General features: G+C 41.2%; 1 protein-coding gene across 1 annotated transcript in view; it reads right to left on the reverse strand.

The window, feature by feature from the left end:
- Positions 1-17,922, reverse strand: part of AKAP10 (A kinase (PRKA) anchor protein 10) — a 100,369-nt gene that overhangs the window by 9,150 nt on the left and 73,297 nt on the right. Inside the window, exons 10-12 of the mRNA XM_011958301.1 lie at positions 17,062-17,235; positions 11,745-11,854; positions 7,385-7,467 (exon numbers count right to left, since the gene is read on the reverse strand). Coding sequence (XP_011813691.1) covers positions 7,385-7,467; positions 11,745-11,854; positions 17,062-17,235 — 367 coding nt within the window. The remainder of the gene's footprint in view (positions 1-7,384; positions 7,468-11,744; positions 11,855-17,061; positions 17,236-17,922) is intronic.

A 17,922-nucleotide genomic window follows, 5' to 3' on the forward strand; every position in this document is an offset into this window, starting at 1 on the left:
AAAGAATGCACTTGACAAAAAAGATTTCTGTGTCTAACCCTTGGATTTGACTAAGCTACTCCTCTGATGAAACGAACAATTTGAATTTTGACCTATCAATATTTTCCACATATATTTCTTATTTATTTATTTATTATTTTTTTAGACAGAGTCTCGCTCTGTCGCCTAGGCTGGAGTTCAGTGACGCGATCTCAGCTCACTGCAACCTCTGTCTCCCGGGTTCAAGGGATTCTCCTGCCTGAGCCTCCCGAGTAGCTGGGACTACAGGCACCTGCCACCATGCCTGGCTAATTTTTTGTATTTTTAGTAGAGACGGGGTTAGCCAGGATGGTCTCGAACTCCTGACCTCATGATCTGCCCACCTTGGCCTCCCAAAGTGCTGGGATTACAGGCGTGAGCCACCGCACCTGGCCCTAATTTTTGTATTTTTAATAGAGGCGAGGCTTCACCATGTTGGCCACACTGGTCTTGAACTCCTGACCTCAGTGATCCTCTTGCCTTGGTCTCGCAAACTGCTGAGATTACAGGCGTGAGCCACTGTGCCCAGCCTTCAATTTCTACATTTGTAGAATGAGGAGATGATATACACAGATACATCATCTAAGAATTGCATGAGCTTGAAAATGCTAAGAAATATCAATTATTTGGGAACTGAGAAGAGAATGGCCTCTGTGAGTATCCTCAGAAGTAATCTGGCTAAGAAAACTTAGTGTCTATGTCAGTGTGGCAAAGGGCAACCACGTTTAAAAAATGATTTTTTTCTTACATAAATATAATCCGTAATCTTATCACTCAGAAAATCCCAAATGAAATTCTTAAGTATTAATTAATTCAATCAATAAATATTTAAGGCGTACTTATCATGTGCTAGGCATAATTTTGGAATCAGGAAATATAGTGCCAAATAATACAGACAAACTCACTGCTCTCATAGAGGTAATATTCTAGTCATGAAAGAGAAACTACTTTTATTTACTTTTTAGACACAGGGTCTCACTTTGTCACTAGGCTAGAGTGCAGTGGCACGATCAAGGCTCACTGTTGCCTCGACCTCCTGGGCCCAAGCGATTCTCCCACCTCAGCATCCCAAGTAGCTGGGACCACAGGCATGTGCCACCACGCCCAGCTAATTTTTAAACAATTTTTTATAGACAGGGTCTCACTTTGTTGCCCAGGCTGGTCTTGAAGTCCTGGGCTCAACCAATTCTCCAAACTAGCCTCCCAAAGTATTGGGATTACAGGTGTGAGGCACCATGTCCAGCTGAGAAATAAACAAGTATATAAATAAATGAACAAGATAATTTCAGACAGTGAATAAGAAAATAGGCCAGGCGTGGTGGCTCACTGCTGTAATCCTAGCACTTTGGGAGGCCGAGAGATGTGCACTGCTTGAGGCAGGAGTTTGAGACCAGCTTTGGCAAAACCCTGTCTCTACAAAAAGTAAAATAATAAGCCAAGCGTGGTGGTGTGTGCCTGCAGTTCCAGCTACTCAAGAGGCTGAGGTGAAAGGATCATCTGAGCCCAAGAAGATGGGGCTGCGGTGAGTCGTGATTCCAGCCTGGGCAAGACCCTGTCTCAGAAAAAAAAAAAAAAAGAAAGAAAGAAAGAAAAAAGGAAAAGAAAAAGAAAAGAAAGAAGTGGTAGTGAGTGGTACATACAACGGATTTTAGATCATGTGAGTTGGAAAGGTCCCTCTCTGAAGAGATAATATTGAGATGAGAAGGAGGAACCATCCTTGCATGAAAGCCATGGCAGGGCTTGCCACAGTCATGAAACAGCAACTGCAGAGGCCCTCAAAGGGAAGAAACTTCAGCAAAAGAATAAAAGATAGTCCAATGAGAGCTCAGTCCATGAAAGGAGTGGTTCAAAGTAAGGTGATAGAGGCCAGCAAGGGACATTCACAGGTCACAGCAAAGAGTCTAGATTTCATTCCAAATGCAACAGGAAGCCACAGGGGAAGAGATGAGGTGGATGATTAAGCAATAAAGTATGCATAAGGCAAGAAAATTCAAAAAGCAGAGGAAAAGGGTATGTTGAAAAGTAAAAGGCACCTCTTTCTTCTCATCTCTAATGTAATCACTGTTAAATTTTACGTGTATCCATTCAGGCAATATTTTAATGTACAGACCAATATATAGAAGGCCTTTCAAAAACACCATATACAACACACCCATGTATTCTAATCTAAAATGTGTAACACGAATCATCAAGACTATATGTGTAACTTCCAGTTTACAAGAAATGTCAAGGAGACAGAAATAAGCTAAATAACAACCAGGAAATTTCAGAAGATTAAACATTCTGTAGGTTAACTGATATGCTTAACAAGTCAGGGTCATTAAAAAGTAACCAAGCTGGAGTAAAACAGACTGAGACTATGCCCTCTTATTTACATCCTTGGCATTCAGCATAGTGCCTGGCACACAGTAATCACTCAAATGCCTTCTGAGTGAATAAATTCAATCTCTAGGCTCCTACACACCACCAAAAAATACTTTGACTTAAAGAGACGTCTGGACAATTAAAAGAAGTACCAGGATATATGGCGGTGTTTAACCCAACTGCAGAAATTCCTATTCATTAGTTTATGTGGGCATATCTTAATCAGATTAATAATACAAATAACTTCATAGATGGACTTGCTGGTAGAAATATAATCTTTTTGCCTCTACATTCAAATACAACCCGAACTGGACTGGTCTTCCACTAACTACCAGCCTAATCCACACCACCATCATCCCTTACTTAGATTACGATTACGGCAAGAATGTTGTTTCTCTGCTTCTATTCTTGAAGCCCTACACTTAATTTTCCAAATAGCTGATACAGCAGTCCCTTAAAAACATAAATCCCATCATTTCCCTGCTCCAACTTCCAATGTGTCCCTGACACTTTTGAGTCCTTGCCATGGTCTCTGGTGACCTCCCAACTCATTCACCTTCTACTGCTCATTCCTTTGCTCACTCCATTCCAGCCACACCGGGCTTGCTGTTCCTTGATCATGCTGAGCTCTCTAGCTTCAGGCCTCTATCCTTGTTCCTTCCATCAAGAACACTCTTCCTCCACTTGCTGCCTGGGCTTACGCCCCCAGTGCGCTCAGGTCTACTAAAAATGCCACCTCCTCAGTGAGGCCTTTCCCGACAACTACCTTGAAAACAGCACTCCCTACTACTCTCTCCCAGCCCCCTACCCTGCTTTTCATGTAACACACGTACACAGGCTGCATTTGTTATCTGTTACTGTCTCTACCAATATAATGTAAGTTCCACGAAAGCAGGAACTTGGCTTTCTTCCCCAGGACCCAGAACAGTAGGTGCATATAGTAGGCACTCCATTGTTCTATAGAATGAATGAATGAAGGAATAACATAAAGAGACTGAATGAATAGAATGAGCAGATATAGTGGTTTGGGGAAAAATTTCCTGTATATCTTCAACTGCTCATAATATACCTTAATTCATATAAAACAAACAGAACACCAAACACCTATGCTATACCTAACACATATACGTATGAAGCAGGAACACTTCTTCATGAGCTATCAGAGGTATGAGACCAGATTTAAAAAAAAAAAAAAACCAGGCCGGGCACAGTGGCTCACGCCTGTAATTCCAGCACTTTGGGAGGCCGAGGTGGGCAGATCACGAGATCAGGAGATTGAGACCATCCTGGCTGACATGGTGAAACTCCGTCTCTACTAAAAGTAACAAAAAATTAGCCGGGCTTGGTGACCGACGCCTGTAGTGCCAGCTATTTGGGAGTCTGAGGCAGGAGCATGGCGTGAACCCAGGAGGTGGAGCTTGCAGTGAGCCAAGATTGCGCCACAGCACTCCAGCCTGGGCGACAGAGCAAGACTCCATCTCAGAGGGGAAAAAAAAAGCTCAGAGATTTTCTATTAATACTGGGGAGGAGACCCCATTATCCTTATGGACAGAAGCTGCCTAAAGACACTGTAGAGTTCTTCCTGGCCAATGCCTCACAAAGGTCATCTGGCACTTCCTCTGTTCTGAAACCACCACTGACCTTTTCCCAGTATTCCTTAAAAAAATTTTGTTTTGTTTTTTAGAGACAGGGTCTTGCTCCATTACCTAGGTGGAAGTGTGATGGCGCGATCACAATTCACTGCAACCTCACCTTCCTGGGCTCCAACACTTCTTCTGTCTTAGTCTCACAAAGTGCTGGGATTACAGGTATGAACCATCATGCAGCCGCCAATATTCTTCTTTTATCCAATACAAGCTCATGCCTGTAAGCCCAGCACTTTGGGAGGCCAAGGTGGGCAGATCACTTAAGCCAGGAGTCTGAGGCCAGCATGGTCAACATGGCAAAACCCCATCTCTACTAAAAATACAAAAAACTAGCCAGGCATGGTGGCGGGTGCCTATAATCCCAGCTACTTGGGAGACTGAGGCAGAATAATTGTTAGAACCCGGGGGGCAGAGGTTGCAGTGAGTCGTGATCGCACCATTGCACTCCAGCCTGGGCAACAGAGCAAGACTCTGTCTCCAAAAAAAAAGAAAAGAAGAAAAAGAAAGGCACATAACTACTAGACTGTCAAATTTTTGAAAGCAAGATCTGAATCTTCTAACCTGCTGTGCGAATACAAGTACACAAAGAGGCACTCAAAATCATTTACTTAAAACATACACATAATTTTTTTCCCCTTTCCTTAACTCAGGAAAAGCAAAACATTATTTACTGAATGAACTGTGTAGATTTTCCTTCAGTCTTAAGATTCTTCCCAACAGTGTACCTAAGACTTCTCTGACAAAACAGGAAATAAAAGTAATTATTTGGATAAAGTAATTATCTAGGTAATAGGCCTAAAGTATTACTAGGTAATAGGCCCTTTTTTGGTTTAAATTACTTCAATAATTGTTGCATTTTTTGCTTACTCTGTCAAATGTATATCTGACCAAAAAGTAGATCATTCATCAAAATGAAGAGATGCAATTAATTACCTAAATAATAGTTGCATTAAGAAAATAAAATGGGCCAGGTGTGGTGACTCACACCTATAATCCCAGCACATTGGGAGGCCAAGGTGGGTGGATCATGAGGTCAGGAGATGGAGATCATCCCGGTCAACATGATGAAACCCCATCTCTGTTAAAAATACAAAAAAATTAGCTGGGCCTGGTGGTGCATACCTGTAATCCCAGCTACTCGGGAGGCTGAGATTACAGGAGAATCACTTGAACCCAGGAGGCAGAGGTTGCACTGAGCCGAGATCATGCCTCTACACTCCAGTCTGGCAACAGAGCTAGACTCTGTCCCCCACGCCAAAAAAAGAAAGAAAATAAGATGGCTGGGTGCAGTGGCTCACACCTATAATCTCAGCACTTTGGGAGGCTGAGGTGGGCACAGATTACGAGGTTAGGAGTTCAAGACCAGCCTGGCCAACATCATGAATCCCCGTCTCCACTAAAAATACAAAAATTAGCCAGGTGTGGTGGCACGCGCCTGTAATCCCAGCTTCTTGGAAGGCCGAGGCAGGAGAATTGCTTGAACCCAGGAGGCAGAGGTTGCAGCAAGATCATGCCACTGCACTCCAGCGCTGGGCAACAGAGCAAGACTCCATCTCAGGAAAAAAAAAAGAAAATAAGACAAATGGCCAGAGATGGTGGATCATGCCTGTGATCCCAGCACTTTGGGAGGTCCAGGCAAGCGGATCACCTGAGGTCAGGAGTTTGAGACCAGACCAGCCTGGTCAACGTAGTGAAACCCTGTCTCTACTAAAAATGCAAAAATTTGCCATGGCGCCTGTAATCCTAGCTACTCGGGAGCCTGAAACAGAATTGCTTAAACCCGGAGGCAGGTGCACAGGCACGTGCCACCAAGTCTGGCTAATTTCTGTGTTTTTAGTAGAGACGGGGTTTCACCATGTTGGCCAGGATGGTCTCAATCTCTTGACCTTGTGATCCACCTGCCTCGGCTTCTCAAAGTGCTGGGATTACAGGCGTGAGCCACAGCATCTGGCCAATAGCTCTTAATCTTAAATGTACTTATCAAAATTGAGTATTTTCTTCTTACAAAACTTAAAGACAATACTGTCAATTCAACCAAACTGAAAACTTCTAGATACCATCTGTCATGGATCCACATTTGTTTCTGAAATCTTCCTGTGTAAACCAGGAAGAAACCAAAATCAGTCACAAAGAATGCACTTGACAAAAAAGATTTCTGTGTCTAACCCTTGGATTTGACTAAGCTACTCCTCTGATGAAACGAACAATTTGAATTTTGACCTATCAATATTTTCCACATATATTTCTTATTTATTTATTTATTATACTTTAAGTTCCAGGGTACACGTGCACAACGTGCAGCTTTGTTACATATGTATACATGTGCCATGTTGGTTGGTGTGCTGCACCCATTAACTCATCATTTACATTAGGTATATCTCCTAATGCTATTCCTCCCCTCTCCCCCAACCCCACGACAGTCCCCGGTGTGTGATGTTCCCCACCCTGTGTCCAAGTGTTCTCATTGTTCAATTCCCACCTATGAGTGAGAATATATGGTGTTTGGTTTTCTGTCCTTGCGATAGTTTGCTCAGAATGATGGTTTCCAGCTTCATCCATGTCCTTACAAAGGACATGAACTCATCCTTCTTTATGGCTGCATAGTATTCCACAGTGTATATATGCCACATTTTCTTAATCCAGTCTATTTTCTATATGTATTTCATTACTTTCATCAATCTTGAGGAAATTTAGTAAAAATAATTTAATAAGGCCAGGCACAGTGGCTCACACCTGTAATTCCAGTACTTTGGGATGCCAAGGCGGGTGGATTGCTTGAGGTCAGGAGTACGAGACCAACCTAGCCAATGTAGTGAAACGCCATCTCTGCTAAAAATACAAAAATCAGCCAGGTGTGGTGATGTGCACCTGTAGTCTCAGCTACTCAGGAGGCAGAGGCAGGAAAATCGCTAGAACCTAGGAAGCAGAGGTTGCAGTGAGGTGAGATCAGACCACTGCACTCCAGTCTGGGTGACAGAGCAAGAACTGTCTCAAAAAATTTAAAAAAAAAAGGGAAAAAAAGAAAAGAAAAAATATAACAATTTAATAAAATAAAGGGTCTCAAACATTAAGTCCAACTTAGGTTGGGTATTTTGCCATTAAATAAAAAAACAGACAATGCTTTTTCACATTCATGTGCCTCCTGGAGGGGCAAAGCAAGTTCACTAACTTTCGATTCAGAGGAAATTGCATAAAGATATGACTACATGAAGCCCTTGTACTTACTTGTGACCATAAACACAAGGTGAAAGATACAGTAGTTATTTTACAAAATAAACAGTTTAAACCTTCAGTGGTCTTTGACTTACAGTCAATGTGAGTAAAGGCTTAATATGAAGTATAAAAACACCACAAACCTTTTGATTTCTTTACATCAGGTTCAGGCTCAGATTCTCGGATGAATTGCCCCAAGTCACTGACTCTTCCAAATGTCATCTTCCTAAATAAGGATGAACAGAAGACTATAACCGCTAACAATCAGTTTTAAATTTAGGAGAAAAAAATCAATTTTAAGTGTTTTATCTAAATCTAGAAAGCCAGAAACACAATTTACAGCTATCCTATGTAACTTAAAGTAGGGCTTATTTGAAGTAAAACGTTGCTGCACAGAAAGCAAGATAACCTTTGAGTGCAATTCCATTAGAAATCCTCAAACGGTTTACAAAACGTGGTGAGTCAACAGGTAATTCACAATTCTAAAACTCACAAAGAAGAAAAAAGGCACAAGAATAGCCAAGACAATTTTGTCAAAGCAGCAGCCAAAAGGTAGGCCTTGCTCTAACAATGACTGAAATATATTATAAAGCCATAGTTGTATGTATATATGTTTGTTTATACTAAAACTATAGTACTACAAAACAAAGTTAAAAAGCAAAAAGCAGCCAGGCATGGTGGCTCATGCCTATAATCCCAGTACTTTGGGAGGCCAAGGCAGGTGGATCACTTGAGGCCAGCAGTTTGAGACCAGCCTAGCCAACATGGTGAAATGCTGTCTCTACTAAAAATACAAAAATTAGCCGGGTGTGGTGGTGGGTGCCTGTAATCCCAGCTACTCAGGAGGCTAAGGCAGGAGAATTGCTTGAACCAGGGAGGTGGAGGTTGCAGCTGCAGTGAGCTGAGAGCCGAGATCATGCCATTGCACTCCAGCCTGGGCAACAGAGTAAGACTCTGTCTCCAAAAAAAAAAAAAAAAAAAAAAAAAAAAAACAAAACATACAGTAAGGTTCTTATTTTTAAGATATTACCAACCAATGATTAGTATTGAGAAACATGTACAGATTTTTTTTTTTGAATAATGAAGTGTCATGCTGAAAAATATACACAATTTTAACAAGTCACTAATAAAATCATGCAACAGAAATAATGTGAAAAGGAGATGAATAGTCAATTCATAAAGGAAAAAACCTGAACAATCAAGAGATATACCAAAAGAAACCTAATCTGAACCTAAGACTGGAAAAAAAATTAAGTCTGAAATTTTTTTTTTTTTTTTTTCTGAGACAGAATCTCACTGTGTTGCTAGGCTGGAGTGCTGTGGTGCGATCTCAGTTCACTGCAACCTCTGCCTTCCGGGTTCAAGTGATTCTCCTGCCTTAGCCTCCCGAGTAGCTAGACTACGGGCGTGTGCCACCACGCCCAGCTAATTTTTGTATTTTTAGTAGAGACAGGGTTTCACCATGTTGGCCTGGGTGGTCTTGATCTCTTGATCCGCCCGCCTCGGCCTCTCAAAGTGCTGGGATTACAGGCGTTAGCCACTGTGTCCAGCCAAAAGTCTGAAGTATTCTTATTAATGACTGGTGAGAACATAAAATGATGTAGATACTTTAAAAAGTAAATTGTAAGAGCTATCAAAATTTAAAATCTGGGCCAGGTGTGGTGGCTCATGCCTGTAACCCCAACGCTTTGGAAGGCCAAGATGGAAGGACTGCTTGAGCCTAGGAGTTTGAGACCAGCCAGGGCAACATAGTGAGACTTCATTTTTTTTCAAAAATCTTTTCAAAAAAAATTTTTTAAATCTGCTTCTTGGTACAAAGAAGCATATAAAAGGAGATCCTTTGTAATACTGAGTATAAGAGGGAAAGACTGCAAATGACTTAAATACTCATTGATACCAAAATGGCAAAACAGTAACACATACACTATGAGATACTCTGCAACAGTTATGAGTTATAATAAATATTATATATGGAATACTACAGTATAGTTAAAATGAGGTAAGTCTGTATAGATGAACATAGGAATGTCCAAAACTCACTGTGAATGAAAGTACAACGTACAGAATGGAGTGTAATTATAAATTATATAAAAACAAGCAAACAAAAATGCACACCATAAGAATGATTACTGTGAGTAGGAATGGAAGAAAATAAGCAATGGTACATGAACAAAGGGGACATTAAACTTAACTATAAATTTAATTTTTTATAAGAATAATGCCAGGTGTGGTGGCTCATGCCTGTAATCCCAGCACTTTGGAAGGCTGAGGAAGGTGGATCACTTGAGGTCAAGAATAATGCATTTGTCAAGTTGGTTAAAAGAAAAATTCTGTGAACATCAATATATCAGTTTATTTCAGGCAAAGTCGATCTTATTTTGGAGATACCCTCCTAATAAGTTATTTCATATATGGGTGCTGATATACCAACTGATACAATTTACTTGCCTTGAGAAAAATTTCAGGAAGATGCTAAAATCACAAAACTAAAACAAATATTAAAAACCATCTTTATTTATTTTTAACAAAGACAGGGTTTCACCATGTTGGCCAGGCTGGTTTCAAACTCCTGACCTCAAGTGATCTGCCTGCCTCAGCCTTCCAAAGTGCTGGGATTACAAGTGTGAGCCACTGTGCCTGGCGAAGGTAATCTTTAAAGATAAAGAAAAATGATCATTTCTCTTTTCTGCTTCATTTTATATATTTAAAAAATACATGCTGAGCGTGATGGCTCACGCCTGTAATAGCAGCACTTTGGGAGGCCAAGGCAGGTGGATCACGAGGTCAGGAGATCGAGACCATCCTGGCTAAAACGGTGAAACCCCGTCTCTACTAAAAATACAAAAAATTAGCCGGGCGTGGTGGCACACGCGTGTAGTCCCAGCTACCTGGGAGGCTGAGGCAGGAGAAACGCTTGAATCTGGGGTGACAGAGGTTGCAGAGAGTGAGACTGCACCAGTGCATTCCAGCCTGGGTGACAGAGCGAGACTCTGTCTCAAAAAAACAAAACAAAAACATGTACATTTATATTACACACATATACAATTACAGAAGTGAAACATCACACAATGGATAGACTTTATGTAAGGTTTTAAATAAATGAACCATTCCTTAAGAATAACATCATCTTTGGGAATGAATTCATTTAGGTTTACTGTCCATTATTTTTTATTTTATTATTATTATTTTCAAGACAGAGTCTTGCTCTGTCGCCCAGGCTGGAGTGCAGTGGCGTGATCTCAGCTCACTGCAACCTCCGCCTCCCGGGTTCTAGCAATTCTCCTGCCTCAGCCTCCTGAGTAGCTGGGACTACAGGCACACGCCGCCACACCCGGCTTTTTGTATTTTAGTAGAGATGGGGTTTCACCATGTTGCCCAGGCTGGTCTCTAACTCCAGAGCTTAGGTAACCCACCCGCCTCGGCCTCCCGAAGTGCTGGGATTACGGGCGTGAGCCACTGCGCCTGGCCTTGTCCATTATTTTCTAAAAGAAGAACTAAAGATCACTATACAAAGCGACACAGCTGAAGAAGCTGGCTTTCCAAATACAGTGTGGTCAAACAAACCTTTTACTTCCTTCAAGTACTTTCCGGGCTCCTCAGTCTCCCAATACCATTGTTGCTTTCTTTTTTTCTTTTTGAGACGGAGTCTCGCTCTGTCGCCCAGGCTGCAGTGCAGTGGCACAATCTCTGCTCACTGCAAGCTCCGCCTCCCGGATTCATGCCATTCTCCTGCCTCAGCCTCCCAAATAGCTGGGACTACAGGCGCCTGCCACCACGCCCGGCTTTTTGTCTTTTTAGTAGAGATGGGGTTTCACCATGTTAGCCAGGATGGTCTCGATCTCCTGACCTTGTGATCTGCCTACCTCAGCCTCCCAAAGTGCTGGGATTACAGGCATGACCCACCGCGCCTGGCCTACCACTGTTACTTTCTACTGAAAGCAATTAAGTATGTTGAAATCCCTTTTTCATGGTACTGCTGGGAACTGGGGAACGGGTCAGGGTAGGGTAATCAAGCCTTTACACGCCTTTACATGTTAATCAAGCCACCTTTAGGGAAGAGAAAGTGATTTTATGATTGGATCTGTGGTAAATTTCAGTAAGTGGCATATCCTATAAATCACTATCTTTTTATCACAAGCTAAAATGAATAACCAAGTTAATTCTTAAATTCAAAGAAATAATTTTTGCAAGTGTGAGTTATGCAGCCCAGAGTAAATAATGTTGGCATCTTTTCACTTTATTATTCTCATTTTACAGATGGAAAAACCAAGATACCAAGAGGTTATTATTTTATTGGTAAAATAAATGGCAGCAGAGCCAAGATTAAAACTCGGGAAGTCACTCCAGAGCCTTTACACTTAACCACCACATTATACTGCACACTCTAAGTGAAAGTTCTGGGCATATAATAATGGATTAGAAAAAATGTAAAATTTAATTAAAAAATTTTAAAAGATGCAGTTATTTACACTTGTAAAAATTCTACACACGAGCTAAGCTTACCCGGCATATGTCCGTTGATACAAAGATTCTGGATCCAGACTTGCCGCATCCACAATTATCGCTTCATCAAAATTTTTCAGTATTTTAATACTGGCTTTTTTCACACTGGACTACAATAGAAATTGTAAAATTAGAAGTATATGAAACAATCAGTCCTGGGCTTGGAATGTGACAGATTTGTACAAAATTTTCTTCAGTGTTTGAAATAGAAGTAACTTTCACTCAACCTCATCACTATTAAGATACTTAACAACAATGACTCTGAAATGTAACCTCATACTATAGCTAAAAGAGGAAAGCACAATATTAAAATGTACAGGTCGGGCACAGTGACTGAAGCCTGTAATCCCTAGGTTGAATGAAGTGTGATGGCGCGATCATAACTCACTGCAGCCTCAATCTCCTGGGCTCCAGCACTCCTCCCGTCTCAGTGTCACAAAGTGCTGTGATTACAGGTATCAGCTACCATGCAGCCCTCAATATTCATCTTTTACCCAATACAAGGATCCCAGCACTTTTGGAGGCTGAGGTGGGCAAATCACTTCAGGCCAAGAGTTAGAGGCCAGCAAGGTCAACATGGTGAAACCTCGTTTCTACTAAAAATACAAAAATTAGTCGGGCATGGTGGTACATGCTTGTAATCCCAGCTACTCTGGAGGCTGAGACATGAGAATCACTTGAGCCCAGGAGGTGGAGGTCATAGTGAGCCGAGATTGCACCACTGCTCTCCGGCCTGGGCAACAGAGGAAGACTTTGTCTTAAAAACTAAAAAATAAAACAAAACAAAATGTGTAATATATGAATTTATAAAACATTCTTAATGACCTAAGCTCCAACAAATGTGCTGTACTCACAGCATTATTTCCTCAGTGTGAAAAGCTCTCATCCATACAGAAATATGTATCCTGGGTAGTAAAACCCCATGTTTACAGGGTAAATAGGTGTTTGATTCTTGGTGAGGCCATATGACAAAAAGCAGCTAAGGAAATCTTTCTAAAATGACTAGCTAGCTGAGTACAGCAAGTTACCCTCCAGCATTCTACCTCCTACTCCCCACCTCCACAAGAAAAGTCAGAATTGGTATTTTTGTGAAATACAGAGCCATAGGTTGACCTAGAAATTCCACTTCTAAAAATTCAGTTACAGACAGACTCATATTGATGGAAAATGACTTATATACAAGATTATTCATTGCAGCATTCTTTAAAATAAAAGACATAAACAAGCTTAATGTCCCGACTAAGTAATAGGTTAAGTAAATAAAATAATTGAACAGACACTTATAGAAATCTCTATAGCGGGGGTGGGAGGGTAGGGAAAAGGGCTCTCATTATGTGTTGAGAAGGAACAATCTCCAAGATACACAGTTAAATAAAAAAGAAAGAGGGACCAGAATAAAGAAGAGGGAATACTTCCCAACTAATTCTATGAGGATTGTTACTCAGATACCAAAATCTCACTCTTACTTTCTGATTTCAAAACTTATTACACAGCAATAGTAATCCAGAGAGTATGGTACTGGCATAAAGACAGACATACAGATGGATGGATGTCTTATCTTTGGAATGGAAGAGAATTAAGAACCCACAAATACACCCTCACATTTATGGTCAATTGATTTCTGATGGAGTATAAATGTTATCTTAAGCATTCAGATACAAAATCTTCAACAAAATACCAGTAAATAGAATCCAGCAGCATATTGAAAAGATTACACACCATGACCAAGTGAGATTGATCTCAGGCATGCATGGTTGGTTTAACACTGAAAATCAATTAATATTTCACATCAATAGAATAAAATCCAAAACCCATATGATCATTTATACTGATACAGAAAGAACATGACAATATTCAACACCGTTTCATGATTTAAAAAAAAAGCATTAAAAAATTAGGAATGATAGGGAAATTCCTCAACCTGAAAAAAGACATTTATTGAAAACCCAGACCTAATATCATATTAAATGATGAAACTGAAAGCATTCCCTGTCAGATAGGAAACAAGACAAAGATTTCTGCTTTTGCCACTTTTACTCATCATTGTTCTATAAGTTCTAGCCAGAAAAAAACTATCTGTATCCATAAATGACATGATCTTATATAATGAAAATCCTAAAGAATCCACAAGAAAACTATTAGAGCTAACAATCAGATTTAGTAAAGTTGAAGTTGCAAGATCAACATGTAAAAATCACTTGTATTTCTTTCTTTTTTTTTTTTGAGACGGAGTCTCGCTCTGTCACCAAGGCTGGAGTGCAGTGGCACGATCTTGACCCATTGCAAGCTCCACCTCCGGGACTCACACCATTCTCCTGCCTCAGCCTCCTGAGTAGCTGGGACTACAGGTGCCTGCCACCACGCCTGGCTAATTTTTTTTATTTTTAGTAGAGACGGGGTTTCACTGTGTTAGCCAGGATGGTCTGGATCTCCTGACCTCATGATCCATCCATCTCAGCCTCCCAAAGTGCTGGGATTACAGGTGCGAGCCACCGTGCCCAGCCAAAATCACTTGTATTTCTATGCTCTCTCATCAATCTGAAAATGAAATTAAGAAAACAATTTTATTTATAATGGAATCGAAAAGAATTTAAACATAGGAATAAATGACCCAAGGGGGTGAAAGGCTTCTACTCTGAAAACTACAAAATTCTGCTAAAATTAAAGAACACATAAATACATGAAGATACATCTATGTTCACAAATCAGAAGACAATATTGCTAAGATGGCAATATTTCGGCTGGGTACAGTGGCTCACGCCTGTAATCCCAGCACTTTGGGAGGCCATGGCAGGTGGATCACCTGAATTCAGGAGTTCAAGACCAGCTGGGTGAACATGTTGAAACACTGTCTTTACCAAAAATACAAAAAAATTAGCCAGGCATGATGGTGGGTGCCTGGAATCCCAGCTATTCGGGAGGCTGAGGCAGGAAGACACTATTAATAGTGAAAAGACAGGTTGCATGTGGCTGACATCTGTAATCCCAGCAATCTGGGAGGCAGAGGTGGGAGAATCACTTTGAGCCTAGAGTTTGAGACCAGCCTGGGCAACACAGTAAGATCTGTCTCTACAAACAGAAAAAAATAGCTGGCTGGGAGAGTGCGTATCTACGGCCCTAGCTATTCAGGAGGCTGAAGTGAGAGGATCACTTCGGCCCAGGAGGTCGAGGTGGCAGTAAGCTGTGATTGTGCCACTGTACTCCAGCCTGGGCAACAGAATGAGACCTTATCTCAAAAAACAAACAACAAAAACAAAACAAAACAAAAAAACCCCTTTTTTAAAAGGTAGAGGAAAGACAACTCACAGAATGAAGAAAATACCTGGAAATAATATAATTTGATAAGGAACATTTATCTAGAATATATAAAGGACTCCTGAAACTCAATATAAAAAGGCAATCTAATTTAAAAATGGGCAAAGGGGCTGAGGAAGGTGGCTCATGCCTGTAATCCCCACACTTTGGGAGGCCAAGGCAGGAGGATCACTTGAACCCAGGAGTTTGAGACCAGCCTGAGCAATATGATGAGAAAATTGGCTGGGCACGGTAGCTCACGCCTGTAATCCCATCATTTTGGGAAGCCAACGCAGCTGGATCACCTGAGGTCAGGAGTTCGAGACCAGCCTGGCCAACATGGTGAAACCCTGTCTCTAAAAAAAATACAAAAGTTAGCTGGGTGTGGTGGTGGGTGCCTGTAATCCCAGCTACTGGGGAGGCTGAGGTAGGAAAATCACTTGAACCCAGGAGGCAGAGATTGCAGTGGGCCAAGATTGAGCCATTGCACTCCAGCCTGGGCAACAAGAGGAAGACTCCGTCCCCCACCCCCCCCCAAAAAAAAAAGAAAAAAGAAAATTTAGGCCAAGCCCAATGGCTCACGCCTGTAATCCCAGGACTCTGGGAGGCCTAGGCGGGCAGATCACCTGAGGTCAGGAGTTCATGACCAGCCTGGCTAACACACTGAAACCCCGTCTCTAGTAAAAATAGAAAAATCTGCCAGGCGTGCTGGCAAATGCCTGAAATGTTAGCGTAGATTAGCATTACCTGTTCTTGTCATTTTATAAATGTCATTTTATAAATGGCATAGATTAGCATTACTTGTTCTTATCATTTTATAAATAAAACCATACCATGTATTCTTTTGTTGTACAGCTTTATTGTGCTAATTCACATTCACATCATACTATTCAGTGGTTTTTATATGGTCATGTATACATTTTTTTTTTTGAGATGGAGTCTCTTCTGTTGCCAGGCTGGAGTGCAGTGGCATGATCTCGGCTCACTGCAAACTCTGACCCCCTGGTTCAAGCCATTCTCCTGCCTCAGCCTCCCAAGTAGCTGATATTACAGGAGTGCGGCCACTACATCCAGCTAATTTTTGTATTTTTAGTAGAGACGGGGTTTCACCATGTTGGCCAGGATGGTCTTGATCTCCTGACCTCCTGATCTGCCCACCTCGGTCTCCCAAAGTGCTGGGATTACAGGTGTGAGCCACCGTGCCTGGCCAAAAAAAATTTTCAAATTAGCCAGGAGTGGTGGTGCATGCCTCTAGTCCCAGCTACTCAGGAGGTTGTGGTGGGTGGATTATTTGAGCCCAGAATTTCCAGGCTGCAGTGAGGAGACCCTGTCTCAAAAAAAAAAAAAGAAAAAGAAAATGAAAAAAAAGGAGACCTAAGAATTCACTCAATTATTTTATAAAAAGTATCCTAAATAAATACTTACATACAGAGCTCTTCAGAGGCTATGAATATGTTCCATATTACTTGATTTATTAAGAGAAATAGCCACAGATTCAAACAGAATAATGGCCTAAATGAAACAGCATGATACTTTACAATACAGTATATTGTAAGTCACCACAAATGCTTTAATTAGAAGATAGTAAGTAAGCTAATTTTATTTCTCTCTCTCATTTTTTTTTTTTGAGATGGAGTCTCACTCTGTCACCCAGACTGGAGTGCAGTGGCGCGATTTCGCCTCACTGCAACCTCTGCCTCCTGGGTTCAAGCGATTCTCCTGCCTCAGCCTCCCAAGTAGCTGGGATTACAGGTGCCTGCCACCATGCCTGGCTAATTTTTGTATTTTTAGTAGAGATGGGTTTCACTATGTCGGCCAGGATGGTCTCGAATTCCTGACCTCATGTGATCTGCCCACTGCAACCTCCCATAGTGCTGGGATTACAGGCACAAACCACCGCGCCCGGCTTTTATTTATCTTTTGTTTCTATAACTTAAAATTTACAAACAGGATCTGTTACTGGGATGTGAAGGAAAGGATGTGTATGCTTTTCTCCCTAATGGTAGATGCAGTCAGTCAATACCTGAGACGCAGAGCTGTCAGAACTCCCTGTGTGAGACTCATCAGGAGGGCCAACAGAGCCAGGAGCAGTCATCGAAACATTCCCGCCCAGAAATTCATCTCCTCGAACCGAATGGATGAGATCATTCAAATATTTATAATAAAGATTGCTGGACAAAAAGCCAGGCAAAAAGACCTGATAGAGAGGAAAAGCATTATTTTAAAGTTGAAATCAAATCCAACTAAAACTATTTTAAATAAATAAACTTTACATATAATTTTACTGGTTATAAACGTTAACTACCTATAACAAATGTTTTTCCTTCTTGTTTTACTACAAGTATTATTCCTTTGTACAGTTTACAAATTAAAATTATAATGCATGATGCTGGGTGCAGTGGCTCACACCTGTAATCTCAGCACTCTGGGAGGCCAAGGCAGACGGATCACTTGAGGCCAGGAATTTAAGAACAGCCTGGCCAACATGATGAAACCCCATCTCTACTAAAAACTATAAAAATTAGCCAGGCATGGTGGTGAGCACCTATAATCACAGCTACTCGGGAGTCTGAGACAGGAGAATTGCTTGAACCCGGGTGGCAGAGATTGCAGTGAGCTGAGACTGCGCCACTTGCACCCCAGCCTGGATGCCAGCGTGAGACTATGTCTCAAAAAAAAAAAAAAAAAATTACAATGCATGTAATTTTGTTGGGTTTTCTCCCCTAAAACATTTGTCATGAAAGTATTACGTAAACTTGATATTTACATAAACTCGAGTTTTCTGGTTTATAATAAATATTAAAGTCTTTGTGCATCTATTGATTTTACTTTCTTTTTTTTTTTTTTTTTGAGGCGGAGTCTCGCTCTGTCGCCCGGACTGGAG

Source organism: Colobus angolensis, unplaced genomic scaffold (genome assembly GCF_000951035.1).
Source record: "Colobus angolensis palliatus isolate OR3802 unplaced genomic scaffold, Cang.pa_1.0 Scaffold466, whole genome shotgun sequence".
Classification (NCBI taxonomy): Eukaryota; Metazoa; Chordata; class Mammalia; order Primates; family Cercopithecidae; genus Colobus; species Colobus angolensis.